This window comes from Salvelinus sp. IW2-2015, linkage group LG8 (genome assembly GCF_002910315.2).
Source record: "Salvelinus sp. IW2-2015 linkage group LG8, ASM291031v2, whole genome shotgun sequence".
Classification (NCBI taxonomy): domain Eukaryota; kingdom Metazoa; phylum Chordata; class Actinopteri; order Salmoniformes; family Salmonidae; genus Salvelinus; species Salvelinus sp. IW2-2015.
Window position 1 is genome coordinate 54,232,782 of NC_036848.1, and position 13,954 is coordinate 54,246,735.

The 13,954-nt window shown below is 44.4% G+C and overlaps 1 protein-coding gene across 1 annotated transcript in view; it reads left to right on the forward strand.

Annotated features, from left to right (window-relative positions):
• LOC111968172 (vinculin-like) overlaps nt 1-13,954 on the forward strand; it is a 67,422-nt gene that overhangs the window by 37,270 nt on the left and 16,198 nt on the right. Inside the window, 7 exon segments of the mRNA XM_070445046.1 lie at nt 4,041-4,164; nt 4,166-4,192; nt 6,292-6,400; nt 7,081-7,203; nt 7,483-7,643; nt 13,150-13,240; nt 13,932-13,953. Coding sequence (XP_070301147.1) covers nt 4,041-4,164; nt 4,166-4,192; nt 6,292-6,400; nt 7,081-7,203; nt 7,483-7,643; nt 13,150-13,240; nt 13,932-13,953 — 657 coding nt within the window.

Sequence of the window (13,954 nt, forward strand, 5' to 3'; positions counted from 1 at the left end):
AGGTCACGGAGGCGACCTGAACGCATTTGGCGCCTGGAAGTCACGTTGTCTTCATCCATCAGATACACATGCTGGAATGTGTCTTCTTTAACTATATATATAATAGTGTGTGTGTGTGTGTGTGTGCTTCACTATAATTAGCGTGTGCATAGGTCCTGGACTGGTCCTGTAATATATCATGACTGTAGTCTGGTGTACTGCACGCTGCTAAAGGACACTGCTGGCTGCACTAACATGTATATAATATTATACATGACATTATACATGACATTATACATGACATTATACATGACATTATACATGACATTATACATGACATTATACATGACATTATACATGACATAATACATGACATTCAGCAGATGCTTTTATTCAAAGTGACTTACAGTTGAGTGCATATATTATGTGACCCCAGTGGGAATTGAACACACAACGCTGGCGTTGCTAACAGCACTACACACCTGTTTAATATGCACATACATTACCAGTTACCAGAGGCTTCAAGAGACCAGCGACCGTTCTGCCTTAGCCATCGTGGAAAGTCAAACTGAGCTTGTCTGGCCCTGCCTGCACACCCAGAGCCTCGTCTTCCAGCACCGTGGACAAAAACTGATTCTACCAGTTCCCTCTTTTAAACCGAGAAGAGTGTTTGTCCCGCAGGCTTTAGTAGGAAGTCAGGATTCTGTGGGAATTGGAACGTGTGTCGTATCATTTGGCTTGTTGCCTGTTTCTGTGTAACGTACTGGAGGTTTTATTTTATTTACACACATACATACACAGCACACATGCCTTACACAGCACACATGCCCTACACAGCACACACGCCCTACACAGCACACACGCTACAACAGCACACACGCCCTACAACAGCACACACGCCCTACACAGCACACAGCTGCACACGCCCTACACAGCACACACGCCCTACACAGGCACACACACCCTACACAGCACACAACGCCCTACACAGCAGACACGCCGCTACACAGCAGACTACGCCCTACACAGCATGTATTAGGATTGAACTATGATATCGAGCCTGCCTGTGTTTCGCTGACTAGTAGGTTTCTTAAATTCACAATCTTCAGGTTTCTATCTTCTCTTCAGTAGAAGTACACCACTGAGGCCATTTTCATCAAACCTGCTCAGAGATGTTATAGAATATAGTGAGAGATGATCAGGAATGTTGTAATATAATATAGTGAGAGATACACAGATGATACACAACACAAAAACATCCTTGGCGTTCTGATTAGCATCGAACAGCCCCTGTGATATGCCACTTTTCAGGGAAGTTAGAAACCAATATAACACAGGAGTTAGAAAAGCCAAGGCTAGCTTTTTCAAGCAGAAATTTGCTTCCTGCAACACAAACTCAAAAAGGTTCTGGGACACTAAGTCCATGGAGAATAAGAGCACCTCCTCCCAGCTCCAACTGCACTGAGGATAGGAAACACTGTCACCATCGATAAATCCACTGATAATTGAGATTTCAAAAGCATTTTTCTACGGCTGGCCATGCTTTCCACCTTGGCAACCCTATTACTAGCCTGTTCAATCTCTCTTTTGTGTCATCTGAGATTCCCAAAGATTGGAAAGCAGCTGCGGTCATCCCCTCTTCAAAGGGGGGGACACTCTTGACCCAAACTGCTACAGACCTATATCATCCTACCCTGCCTTTCTAAGGTCTTCGAAAGCCAAGTTAACAAACAGATTACGACCATTTCGAATCCACCGCACCTTCTCCGCTATGCAATCTGGTTTCAGAGCTGGTCATGGGGCACCTCAGCCACGCTCAAGGTCCTAAATGATAACCGCCATCGATAAGAAACAATGCTGCGCAGCCGTATTCATTGACCTGGCCAAGGCTTTCGACTCTGTCAATCACCAATCCTCATCGGCAGACTCGATAGCCTTGGTTTCTCAAATGATTGCCTCCTCTGGTTCACAACTACTTCTCTGAGTTCAGTTGTCAAATCGGACGGCCTGTTGTCCGGCCTCTGGCAGTCTCTATGGGGGTGCCACAGGGTTAAATTCTTGGGCCGACTCTCTTCTCTGTATTTTTCAATGATGTCGCTCTTGCTGCTGGTGAGTCTCTGATCCACCTCTACGCAGACGACACCATTCTGTATACTTCTGGCCCTTTGGACACTAAACACCCTCCAGACGAGCTTCAATGCCATACAACTCTCCTTCCGTGGCCTCCAATTGCTATTAAATACAAGTAAAACTAAATGCATGCTCTTCAACCGATCGCTGCCTGCACCTGCCCTCGTCCAGCATCACTACTCTGGACGGGTCTGACTATAGTGGACAACTACAAATACCTAGGTGTCTGGTTAGACTGTAAACTCTCCTTCTAGACTCACATCAAACATCTCCAATCCAAAGTTAAATCTAGAATCGGCTTCCTATTTCGCAAGAAGCATCCTTCACTCATGCTGCCAAACACCCTCGTAAAACTGACCATCCTACCGATCCTCGACTTCGGCGATGTCATTTACAAAATAGCCTCCAATACCCTACTCAATAAATTGGATGCATTCTATCACAGTGCCATCCGTTTTGTCACCAAAGCCCATATACTACCCACCACTGCGACCTGTACGCTCTCGTTGGCTGCCCTCGCTTCAAACTCGTCGCCAACCACAGGCTCCCGGTCATCTACAAGACCCTGCTAGTTAAAGTCACCCTTATCTCAGCTCGCTGGTCACCATAGCAGCACCCACCTAGCACGCGCTCCAGCAGGTATATCTCTCTGGTCACCCCAAAGCCAATTCTCCTTTGGCCGCCTCTCCTTCCAGTTCTCTGCTGCCAATGACTGGAACGAACTACAAAAATCTCTGAAACTGGAAACACTTACTGTATCTCCCTCACTAGCTTTAAGCACCAGCTGTCAGAGCAGCTCATAGATTACTGCACCTGTACATAACCCATCTGTAAATAACCTCTTCCATACTGTATTTATTTATTTAGCTCATTTGCACCCCATTATTTCTACTTTGCCATTCTTCCACTGCAAATTACCATTCCAGTGTTTTACTTGCTATATTGTATTTACTTCGCCACCATGGCCTTTTTTTGCCTTTACCTCCCTTATTTCACCTCATTTGCTCACATTGTATATAGACTTATTTTTCTACTGCATTATTGACTGAATGTTTGTTTTACTCCATGTGTAACTCTGTGTTGTTTGTATGTGTCGAACTGCTTTGCTTTATCTTGGCCAGGTCGCAATTGTAAAACGAGAACTTGTTCTCAACATGCCTACCTGGTTAAATAAAGGTGACATAAATAAAATGTGCAGGGTGTTGTATTATAGATATAGTGAGAGATATTCAGAGATGTTGTAGATTATGTGAGAGATGATCAGAATCTTGTAGATATAGGGAGAGATGATCAGGGATGTTGTTGTATTATAGATATAGTGAGAGATGATCAGGGATGTTGTTGTATTATAGATATAGTGAGAGATGATCAGGGATGTGAGAGATTATCAGATCTTGTAGATATAGTGAGAGAATAATAAAAGCTCTTTATTGGCCATGGGCTTCATCTGCTTCCTTGCAGTATGTGATGGCAGGAAGTATAGTGATTTACAACGGGAGAAAGTCCACTTTTGCTGTCTGTTTCAAACATGAAATAAAGGGATGTTTTCTTTTGTGTTAGGTGGGCAGTAGTTTTCCATCTCGACACACTGCATATGTACAATATAGCCACTTTATACCATGATCACGTTCAACAACAGGAAATGAGCTGATACCAGGCTTGATGCCCCAACTGGCTCTAAGAGACCTGATCATTAGCATCAGTTAGCTAACGCCTTTTTCATTTTTTACATTTTATTTAACCTTTATTTAATTAGGCAAGTCAGTTAAGAACAAATTCTTATTTACGATGACGGCCTTCACCGGCAAACCCCGGACCCTGGGCCGATTGTGCGCCGCTCTATGGGAACTCCCAATCACTGGCGGTTGTAATACAGCCTTAATGAGCCATGTAACGGTATTGTTTTCCATTGTTCCCTTTCCCTCTCTCAGGGTGGAGACTGCATGCACCAAGCTGGTGCAGGCTGGCGTCCATGTTGAAAGCAGACCCTTACTCCGTCCTGCTCGAGATTACCTCATCGACGGCTCCCGTGGGATCCCTCTTGGCACCTCTGACCTTGCTGCTCACCTTCGACGAGGCTGAGGTACCGGAGAGTACAGTAGTGTACAGTGGCGTACCGTACAGTAGCGTACCGTACAGTAGCGTACCGTACAGTAGCGTGGAGAGAACAGTAGTGGGTACAGTAGACTGGAGGTACAGAGCTGGAGATAGAGGAGACTGGAGAGTACAGGAGAGCTGGAGAGTACAGGAGACTGGAGAGTACAGGAGATGGAGAGTACAGGAGACTGGGAAGTACAGGAGCTGGAGAGTACAGGAGATGGAGAGTACAGGAGACTGGAGAGTACAGGAGACTGAGAGTACAGGAGACTGGAGAGTACAGGAGACTGGAGAGTACAGGAGACTTGGAGGAGTACAGGAGACTGGAGAGTAACAGGAGATGGAGAGTACAGGAGACTGGAGAGTGCAGGAGACTGAGAGTGAGGAGACTGGAGAGTGCAGGAGACTGGAGAGTGCAGGAGACTGGAGAGTACAGGAGACTGGAGAGTACAGGAGACTGGAGAGTACAGGAGACTGGAGAGTAGCGGACGGTAAGGAGACTGGAGAGTAAGGAGACTGGAAGAGTACAGGAGACTGGAGAGTACAGGAGACTGGAGAGTACAGGAGACTGGAGAGTACAAGGAGACTGGAGAGTACAGGAGACTGGAGAGTACAGGAGACTGGAGAGTACAGGAGACTGGAGAGTACAGGAGACTGGAGAGTAGAGCACAGCAACATAGTTTCTGGAAGGAGTTTCATCTCACCCTTCAACTGAACGCTTTTAACGACATTAGTTACACACAGGCATAACCCTCCTCCCTCAAAACAAATGTGGTTACAACACCGCACATCTCCGCAGGCTAGAGGTAGTTCCTTAAACCAGGCAGCTGTACCATCACCCCCCCATCCATCAGCCTCCATACATCACCCTGGGCTCAGGGACAGTAAAACGGTACAGCGTTTAGAGACAGGCGGCCGGGCTCAGGGCAGTAAAACGGTACACGGTTTAGAGACAGGCGGCCGGGCTCAGGGACAGTAAAACGGTACACGGTTTAGAGACAGGCGGCCGGGCTCAGGGACAGTAAAACGGTACACGGTTTAGAGACAGCGGCCGGGCTCAGGGACAGTAAAACGGCACACGGTTTAGAGACAGGCGGCCGGGCTCAGGGACAGTAAAACGGCACACGGTTTAGAGACAGGCGGCCGGGCTCAGGACAGTAAAACGCACACGGTTTAGAGACAGGCGGCGGGCTCAGGGACAGTAAACGGACACGGTTTAGAGACAGGCGGCCGGGCTCAGGGACAGTAAAACGGTACACGGTTTAGAGACAGCGGCCGGGCTCAGGGACAGTAAAAGCGGTAAACGGTTTAGAGACAGGCGGCGGGCTCAGGGACAGTAAAACGGCACACGGTTTAGAGACAGGCGGCCGGGCTCAGGGACAGTAAAACGGCACACGGTTTAGAGACAGGCGGCCCGGGCTCAGGGACAGTAAACGGCACAAACACGGTTTAGAGACAGGCGGCCGGGCTCAGGGACAGTAAAACAGCACACGGTACAACCAGGGAAATTGTTTATACGGCACCACTGGGATTGGGAGAGGAGCACAGTAACAACACACACGTACACACGTACACAACACATGCAGCTGGTCAGGAGCTGACAGAGCAGCACTGTCAGTGGCACAGCATTATTATCAGGCCTCATTAACTAGACAAGCTACAGTACCGATGGTGGAGGTTATTCATCCTCTTATTTGTCTCCTCCAGTTGAGCTCAGATGACCTCTTTTTACAAGCCTTGTTATTTCCTTATGGTGTTTATGTAATAACACATTAGCATAATCACTACAAAATAATCACCTTCAGCGGTAATTCAGACCTCAAACTGAAAATGTTTTTAGACTGAACAATACATGTAACATGGATTAGGGTATAATMYATGTATTTCAACTGACTGAMTCCCTTTATARGAAKTGTAACTCGGTAAAATCATTGAAATCGTTGCMTGTTGAATGTTRATATTTTTGTTCGGTATAGATTGAGGCAAAAGGTATCGCAACAAAACGCTGAAAGATACAGATATCACTAAGAAGCTAGATCAATATAGATTATCGATCCTGTTTCGTGTTCTTTTGATCAATTGCAGGTTCGTAAAATCATCCGTGTGTGTAAAGGTATCCTGGAGTACCTGACCGTGGCAGAGGTGGTGGAATCCATGGAGGATCTGATCACGTACACAAAGAACCTGGGACCTGGTCAGACCCTTTAAACTTCATTTAACACCTCAGTCTTTTAGCAGACACTCTTATCTAGAGCCACTTCCATTAGTGCATTCATCATAAGGTAGACAGGTGAGACGACCACATATATCACAGTCATAACCACGTAGTTACCTTGGCTACTGAGATGACTTGAATAATACAATGCATATAAACTGMGTGGTTCCAGCCCTGAATGCTGATTGGCTGACAGRCGTGGTATATCAGATRGTATACCACAGGAATGACAAAACATTTATTTTTACTGCTCTAATTACGTTGGTAACCAGTTTATAAACAGCAATAAGGCACCTCTGGGGTTTTGTGGTATATGGCCAATATACCACGGTTAAGGGCTGTATCCATGCACTCTGCGATGCGTCGTGCCTAAGAACAGCCCTTAGCCGTGGTATATTGTCCATATACCACACCCCCTCATGCCTTACTGCTTAAATAACCAATAATATTTTACATTTACCTGACACTTTTATCCGAAGCGATTACAATGAATGCATGCATGTTTCTAATGGTAGCCCCGGTGCCAAATGCTGTGTTGACGTCACGATTTGATGAAATATTMAATGTTCTCTTCATGGATGGCCTGTCGTCAGGAAGTGGAAATGACTTGAGAGAAAGGTCTTCCGTAACTGGTCCTTTGTGTGGTTGTTCCTGTCCAGGGATGACGAAGATGGCCAAGATGATTGACGAGAGGCAGCAGGAGCTGACCCATCAAGAACACCGCGTGATGCTKGTCAAGTCTATGAACACGGTCAAAGAGTTGCTACCTGTTCTAATCTCAGGTGACTACTTCCTTCTCCTCTACCGCTTCTGTTCTCTTCTCTCTAAGGATCATTCTTATTTATATTATTTCTGACTGTAGAGGGGTAGATGGACAGGAAAGGTTGAGATGGGACTAGAACCCCCGGTGTCAGTCCAGAGTCAGCACCTTTGTCAGATTCTGACACAGGACCGTTTCTCTAACAGAATAATACTGGATCTTCACAGTTATCTATACATCTAACAAGTCTGTAAAAAACAAATCCCTTTTTTACTGGTGATCACTGTTGTTCTTACTACAGGTATCAAGATCTTTGTGACCACCAAGACATCTGGCAGCCAAGGAGTAGAGGAGTCTCTGAAGAACAGGAACTTCACCTTCGAGAAGATGAGCGCTGAGATCAACGAGATCATCAGGGTGCTGCAGCTCACTTCCTGGGACGAAGACGCCTGGGCCAATAAGGTACGGAGCTAGCTAGAACCCCCCCCGGGGTTGTCTTTGGCCGGTGTAGGGAGAGGCTTCCCCTAGATGCCGATCTTGGGTCCGTTTTGTAACATTAACGGTTAATGTTAGGATTTGGGGGGGAAGATGCTGATCTTGGATCTGTACCTGGAGCAGCTTGTCTTTGCCCCTTTCTCTCACGCTCACACACCTCGACCCTCGAGAGCTGCTCGTCACAGACAAGGAGGAGGGTAAATGTTTTGACCAATCACTGCTCATTAGACCACTACTTCTACAGCTAAAGAAAGCTGTTTTTTTGGGGGTTTCTGGATCTGTATTGCGAGTCACAGCCCAACACCCACGTGCGCTCACATACACATAAACACTCCCAGAATGCTGCGGGAGAAGAGCGCACAACAGCCTGTCCCCTGTCACCCAACTCTCGCTCTGTCCCCTGTCACCCACTCTCCTCTGTCCCCTGTCACCCCATCTCCTCTGTCCTGTCCCACCGTTCACTCTCTCTGTCCCCACTCTCCTCTGTCCCCCCCACTCTCCTCTGTCCCCCCCACTCTCCTCTGTCACCCCTCTCTCTGTCACCCCACTGTCCCCATCACCCACTCTCCCTCTGTGATGTACTTCTTCTTTACTAGGCTTCTTACTTCTGTTTCCTCTTATTTTTCCGTTGGTATGTCTGGTTAAACATTTCTACATGCTTTGTTCTTCTTTCTTTTGCCCCCCCCCCCCCTCCCTGTAGAAGGTAAGCCTACATCTTTCGACCCTACCTACCTTGCTGTGTGGTTGTGCATTCAGAGCAGCATGTCTGGTAGCTCTCTGTCTGTGTGTTGATGATGATGATGATGGTCTTGTTCCATGTGTGTTTTTGTGTTAGTAGATCACTGCTGTAGTAACTCTAGAAATGCTACTATATTGGATGCGCTAGGTGAGTGATATATTAACATAATGGAATTACAATATTTGGGGAAAATGTGCAGCAAGTTCTGAAATGTATTTATTTTACTTTAACAAATGTTTTTCTTTTAATATTTAGTTTCTTTTCAAGTTTGACATAACATCCTTAAACAGCTGATCTGAGTGGTGGTCACTTGTACTATAGATGTTGGTAATAGGATGTTCTTCTCCTGTGCTATAGATGTTGGGTAATAGGATTTCTTCTCCTGTATTGTAGATGTTCGTAATTGGATGTTCTTCTCCTGTGCTATAGATGCGTAATAGGATGTTCTTCCTGTATTGTAGATGTTGGTAATAGGATGTTCTTCTCCTGTTTGTAGATGTTCGTAATTGGATGTTCTTCTCCTGTATTATAGATGTTGGTAATAGGATGTTCTTCTCCTGTATTATAGATGTTGGTAATAGGATGTTCTTCTCCTGTATTATAGATGTTGGTAATAGGATGTTCTTCTCCTGTGCTATAGATGTTGGTAATAGGATGTTCTTCTCCTGTATTGTAGATGTTGGTAATAGGATGTTCTTCTCCTGTATGTAAGATGTTGGTAATAGGATGTTCTTCTCCTGTATTGTAGATGTCGGTAATAGGATGTTCTTCTCCTGTATTGTAGATGTCGGTAATAGGATGTTCTTCTCCTGTATTGTAGATGTCGGTAATAGGATGTTCTTCTCCGTATTATAGATGCCGGTAATAGGATGTTCTTCTCCTGTATTAAGATGCGGTAATAGGATGTTCTTCTCCTGTATAATAGATGCCGGTAATAGGATGTTCTTCTCCTGTACTATAGATGTTGGGTAATAGGATGTTCTCTCCCTGTATTGTAGATGCCGGTAATAGGATGTTCTTCTCCTGTATTTGTAGATGCCGGTAATAGGATGTTCTTCTCCTGTATTGTAGATGCCGGTAATAGGATGTTCTTCTCCTGTATTGTAGATGCCGGTAATAGGATGTTCTCTCCTGTAGTATAGATGTTGGTAATAGGATGTTCTTCTCCTGTATTATAGATGTTGGTAATAGGAGTTCTTCTCCTGTATTATAGATGCGGAATAGGATGTTTCTTCTCCTGTATTATAGATGCGGTAATAGGATGTTCTTCTCCTGTATTGTAGATGTTGGTAATAGGATGTTCTTCCCTGTGCTGTAGATTTGGTAATAGGATGTTCTTCCCTGTGTATAGATGCCGGTAATAGGATGTTCTTCTCCTGTGCTATAGTGCCGGAATAGGATGTTCTTCTCCTGTGCTTATAGATGTTGGTAATAGGATGTTCTTCTCCTGTATTGTAGATGTTGGTAATAGGATGTTCTTCCCTGTTGCTGTAGATGTTGGTAATAGGATGTTCTTCTCCTGTGTATAGATGCCGGTAATAGGATGTTCTTCTCCTGTGCTATAGATGTTGGTAATAGGATGTTCTTCTCCCTGTATTGTAGATGTTGGTAATAGGATGTTCTTCTCCTGTATTGTAGATGTTGGTAATAGGATGTTCTTCCCTGTGCTGTAGATGTTGGTAATAGGATGTTCTTCTCCTGTATTGTAGATGTTGGTAATAGGATGTTCTTCTCCTGTATTGTAGATGTTGGTAATAGGATGTTCTTCCCCTGTGCTGTAGATGTTGGTAATAGGATGTTCTTCTCCTGTGCTATAGATGCGTAATAGGATGTTCTTCTCCTGTGCTATAGATGCCGGTAATAGGATGTTTCTTCTCCTGTGCTATAGATGTTGGTAATAGGATGTTCTTCTCCTGTATTGTAGATGTTGGTAATAGGATGTTCTTCCCCTGTGCTGTAGATGTTGGTAATAGGAGTGTTCTTCCCTGTGCTGTAGATGTTGGTAATAGGATGTTCTTCCCCTGTGCTATAGATGCCGTAATAGGATGTTCTTCCCCTGTGCTATAGATGCCGGTAATAGGATGTTCTTCCCCTGTGCTATAGATGCCGGTAATAGGATGTTCTTCCCTGTGCTATAGATGCCGGTAATAGATGTTCTTCCCTGTGCTATAGATGCGTAATAGGATGTTTTCTTGCCCCTGTGCTATAGATGCGTAATAGGATGTTCTTCTCCTGTGCTATAGATGCCGGTAATAGGATGTTTCTTCTCCTGTGCTATAGATGCCGGTAATAGGATGTTCTTCTCCTGTGCTATAGATGCGGTAATAGGATGTTCTTCTCCTGTGCTATAGATGCCGGTAATAGGATGTTCTTCTCCTGTGCTATAGATGCGGTAAATAGGATGTTCTTCTCCTGTACTATAGATGCCGGTAATGAGGATGTTCTTCTCCTGTGCTATAGATGCCGGTAATAGGATGTTCTTCTCCTGTGCTATAGATGCCGGTAATAGGATGTTCTTTAGGTGTTCTATTGATCCAGAGTACTGCTGAGTCATGTGCTATTGATTTATCTCTCTTCTCTGTCATATTGCTTTCCAGTAAGATCAGGTGGCCAGTTTCCAGAATACAGGTTAAGCCTATTCCTGTWCTTAAAAGTACTTTCAAAGGATGTTCTCCATTGAGCATGCTTCTTTTCTTAGTCCAGGCTTATTCTGGGCTTATCCAGTGTCCGGGAAACTGGTCCCAGAGGCAGTGGGAATGAATCATGAACTCTACAGTAGTAGAGCAGTAGATTTTTATTCATGGGAGAAAGGCACTCAAATTGTTAAGTGGTCATAGTAATTGACTGATTCCAGTACTCCGATATTGTCGTTGTGTAAAAACAGTGTTTGTTTGCTCACAGATCTAACTAGGTTCCATATATACTCTAATGTCGTCTCACCTCACGTGATCCTCAAACCTAATAATCCCCAACGCAAAAACCCTTCACTGGATAGAGTGAGTTTACTGTTACAGAGTGTGTCTTCTTGTGTTTTTAAAAGCATTGGTTACTCCTTTATGTCCCCACCTATCAAACCACCTGCCCACTTCTCAGCCTGGCTTCATCACTTGATAAAGTAAACCTTGTATGATGTGTCCCAAATGGCACCCTATTTCCTGTGCAGTTTCCTGTGCATTTCCTGTGCAGTTTCCTGTGCATTTCCTGTGCAGTGCACTACTTCTGACTGGGTCCTGGTTGAAAGTAGTGCGCTATATAGGGAACAGGGTTCCATTTGGGACTTTACACTGCTGTTCACTTCCAGGCTGATGGCACCAACACACAGTCATTTCCTAAGTTCAACTTTGACTTTGCTCAATCTTCCGTCTTAATACTGTGGTAAATCCCACCAATAGGCTGGTTGTCATTGTCGTCCTTTTCTTTGACAAAAATGTTTTATTTTGGAGGTATAATAATATTATTATTGTTACGTAACATGCAAACCAGATATTTTGCAACATGTTGTAACATTTGCATAGTTCTCAAGGCTTCTGGTTGTTTGCTGCTGCAGAGTCCTCCCTTTGTTGAGTTACATTTATTAGTTCAGTGATGTGGACATGCAGAATGGAATAGATCTGTTCTTGTCCCCGAAGGACGAAGGCTATAAACTCACATGACTAGTAGCAGGTAGAACCGTCACTAGTGTATCTGGATAGATGTCCTTCATGGAGTAAAACATCATAAACTGCGTTAAGTCATTCAAAGGCTACAGTGTCCTTGTATAGCCTATCATGCAAACTCCTGGAAAAGCATCTCCCTGTGTGTCTCACTCTGCCACATGTTGTGTATAACAGCTCTGTCCCAACACTTGGCTGATGAATAGACTCGTTGTCAAGCCGTCTCTTTTATATTTGTTGTATTTCCATCCCTTCCAGATTGAGACACAATGGGACAGTCACAGTAGATGGGCTTTTTATGATGTGAAACAACACCCGTATTGACACTTGAGTTCCAAATGGCACCCTATTCACTATATAGTGCACTACTTCTGACAAGAACCTATAGGGCACTGGTCAAAAGTAGTGCACTATGTAAAGTAGGGAATAGGGTGCCATTTGGAACTCGCATAAAAMACTGGGAAGTGATTTGATTTGAAAACAGCATGTGCATTTTTACAGTTGTGTGTTGTGTTGCTGACTGCCAGAGGTTAATGAATAACAGCAATGCTGTACATCTGAGGTACAGATAATATCTGGTGTGTGTGTGTGAGACAGCTTTTTGCAGTTGTTGTGTGTGTGTGTGCTGTAATGGTTGTGATCATGGGGGATGTCATGTCTTTGCCGTATCTAACGTCATGATCCATGTATTCATCTGTGTGAATGCTGAGCTCATGTTCGTCAGTCATCATCACATTAATGAATTCCCCAAGCAGGCAAATAATAGCATGAGATTGCTCAAACTCCAAACACATGCTGCAAGATCTGGCTCCTTGACAGACATGCCATTARCTTACTCTGAAGATATATATTAAACTACAGAAGGGTTACCTTAAAAAGGAATCATCATTAGGCAAATCATTGCCTCAGTTTTAGACACAATTATTTGTATATGACAATCCCTGTATATGCTGTAGTACAAAGTCCAAATYTGCCTAATTTCAGTATTTTTCAAAAATGTTTTTTGGGGGGAAGTTCTAGACCAAAAGTTATTAGTTATTCATGCATGTTGTCTCCCCTGACCCTGTTGTTGACCCTAAAGGATACAGAGGCCATGAAGAGAGCTCTGGCGCTCATCGACTCTAAGATGACCCAGGCCAAGAGCTGGCTGAGGGACCCCGACGCCCAACCAGGTAACATGTCCTCCCAATGGCTCAATATACCAGGGTTCATTAGGGCAGTGCTTGCAAACRTCTCCTCAGGGACCCCCCCAGACATTTCACTATTTGTGTGTAGCCCTGAACTAGCTCACCRGATTCAACTAAAGGGCTTGATGATTAGTTGACTAGCTGAATCAGGTGTGCTATTTCTGGAATAGTTTGAATACAGGAAACAGCTGGGGTGCCCTGAGGAGAGGTTTGTAAACCCCTGCATTTGGGGACACCGTAGAAAAAGACAATCTATGAAAAACAATGGCAAACGTGCATAAAGACGTCAGAATTCAGATATGACGTCTTTGTTTCATCCACTGAGTTTTGAAACTACGGCGCGCGATATGGTTCAATGTGCCAATAAATCAGCACAATAAAATTTGAAGCTAAAATTGGGATCATATATATTGTGCTAATGACTATATAAAATAATGTAACGGAGCGTAATGTACAATAGGGAGAACAAGGCAAAATTAGGAATTTATGTTAAGTACGTGTAGGGCCGCCATCTTTATACACCACTGCTATTGTTTTTATTGGAGTCAAAGTAGTCGCTCCGTGTTTTCAGTCCGTTTTCTTCTGTTTGGTGCCAATTGAACAGGACCCAGTTGTCCTTTTTTGTCTAGGTGTTTGTAACATTTGTCTTCTGTGCTCAATGTGTCCTGGTGATCAGGGGACGCAGGAGAACAGGCCATC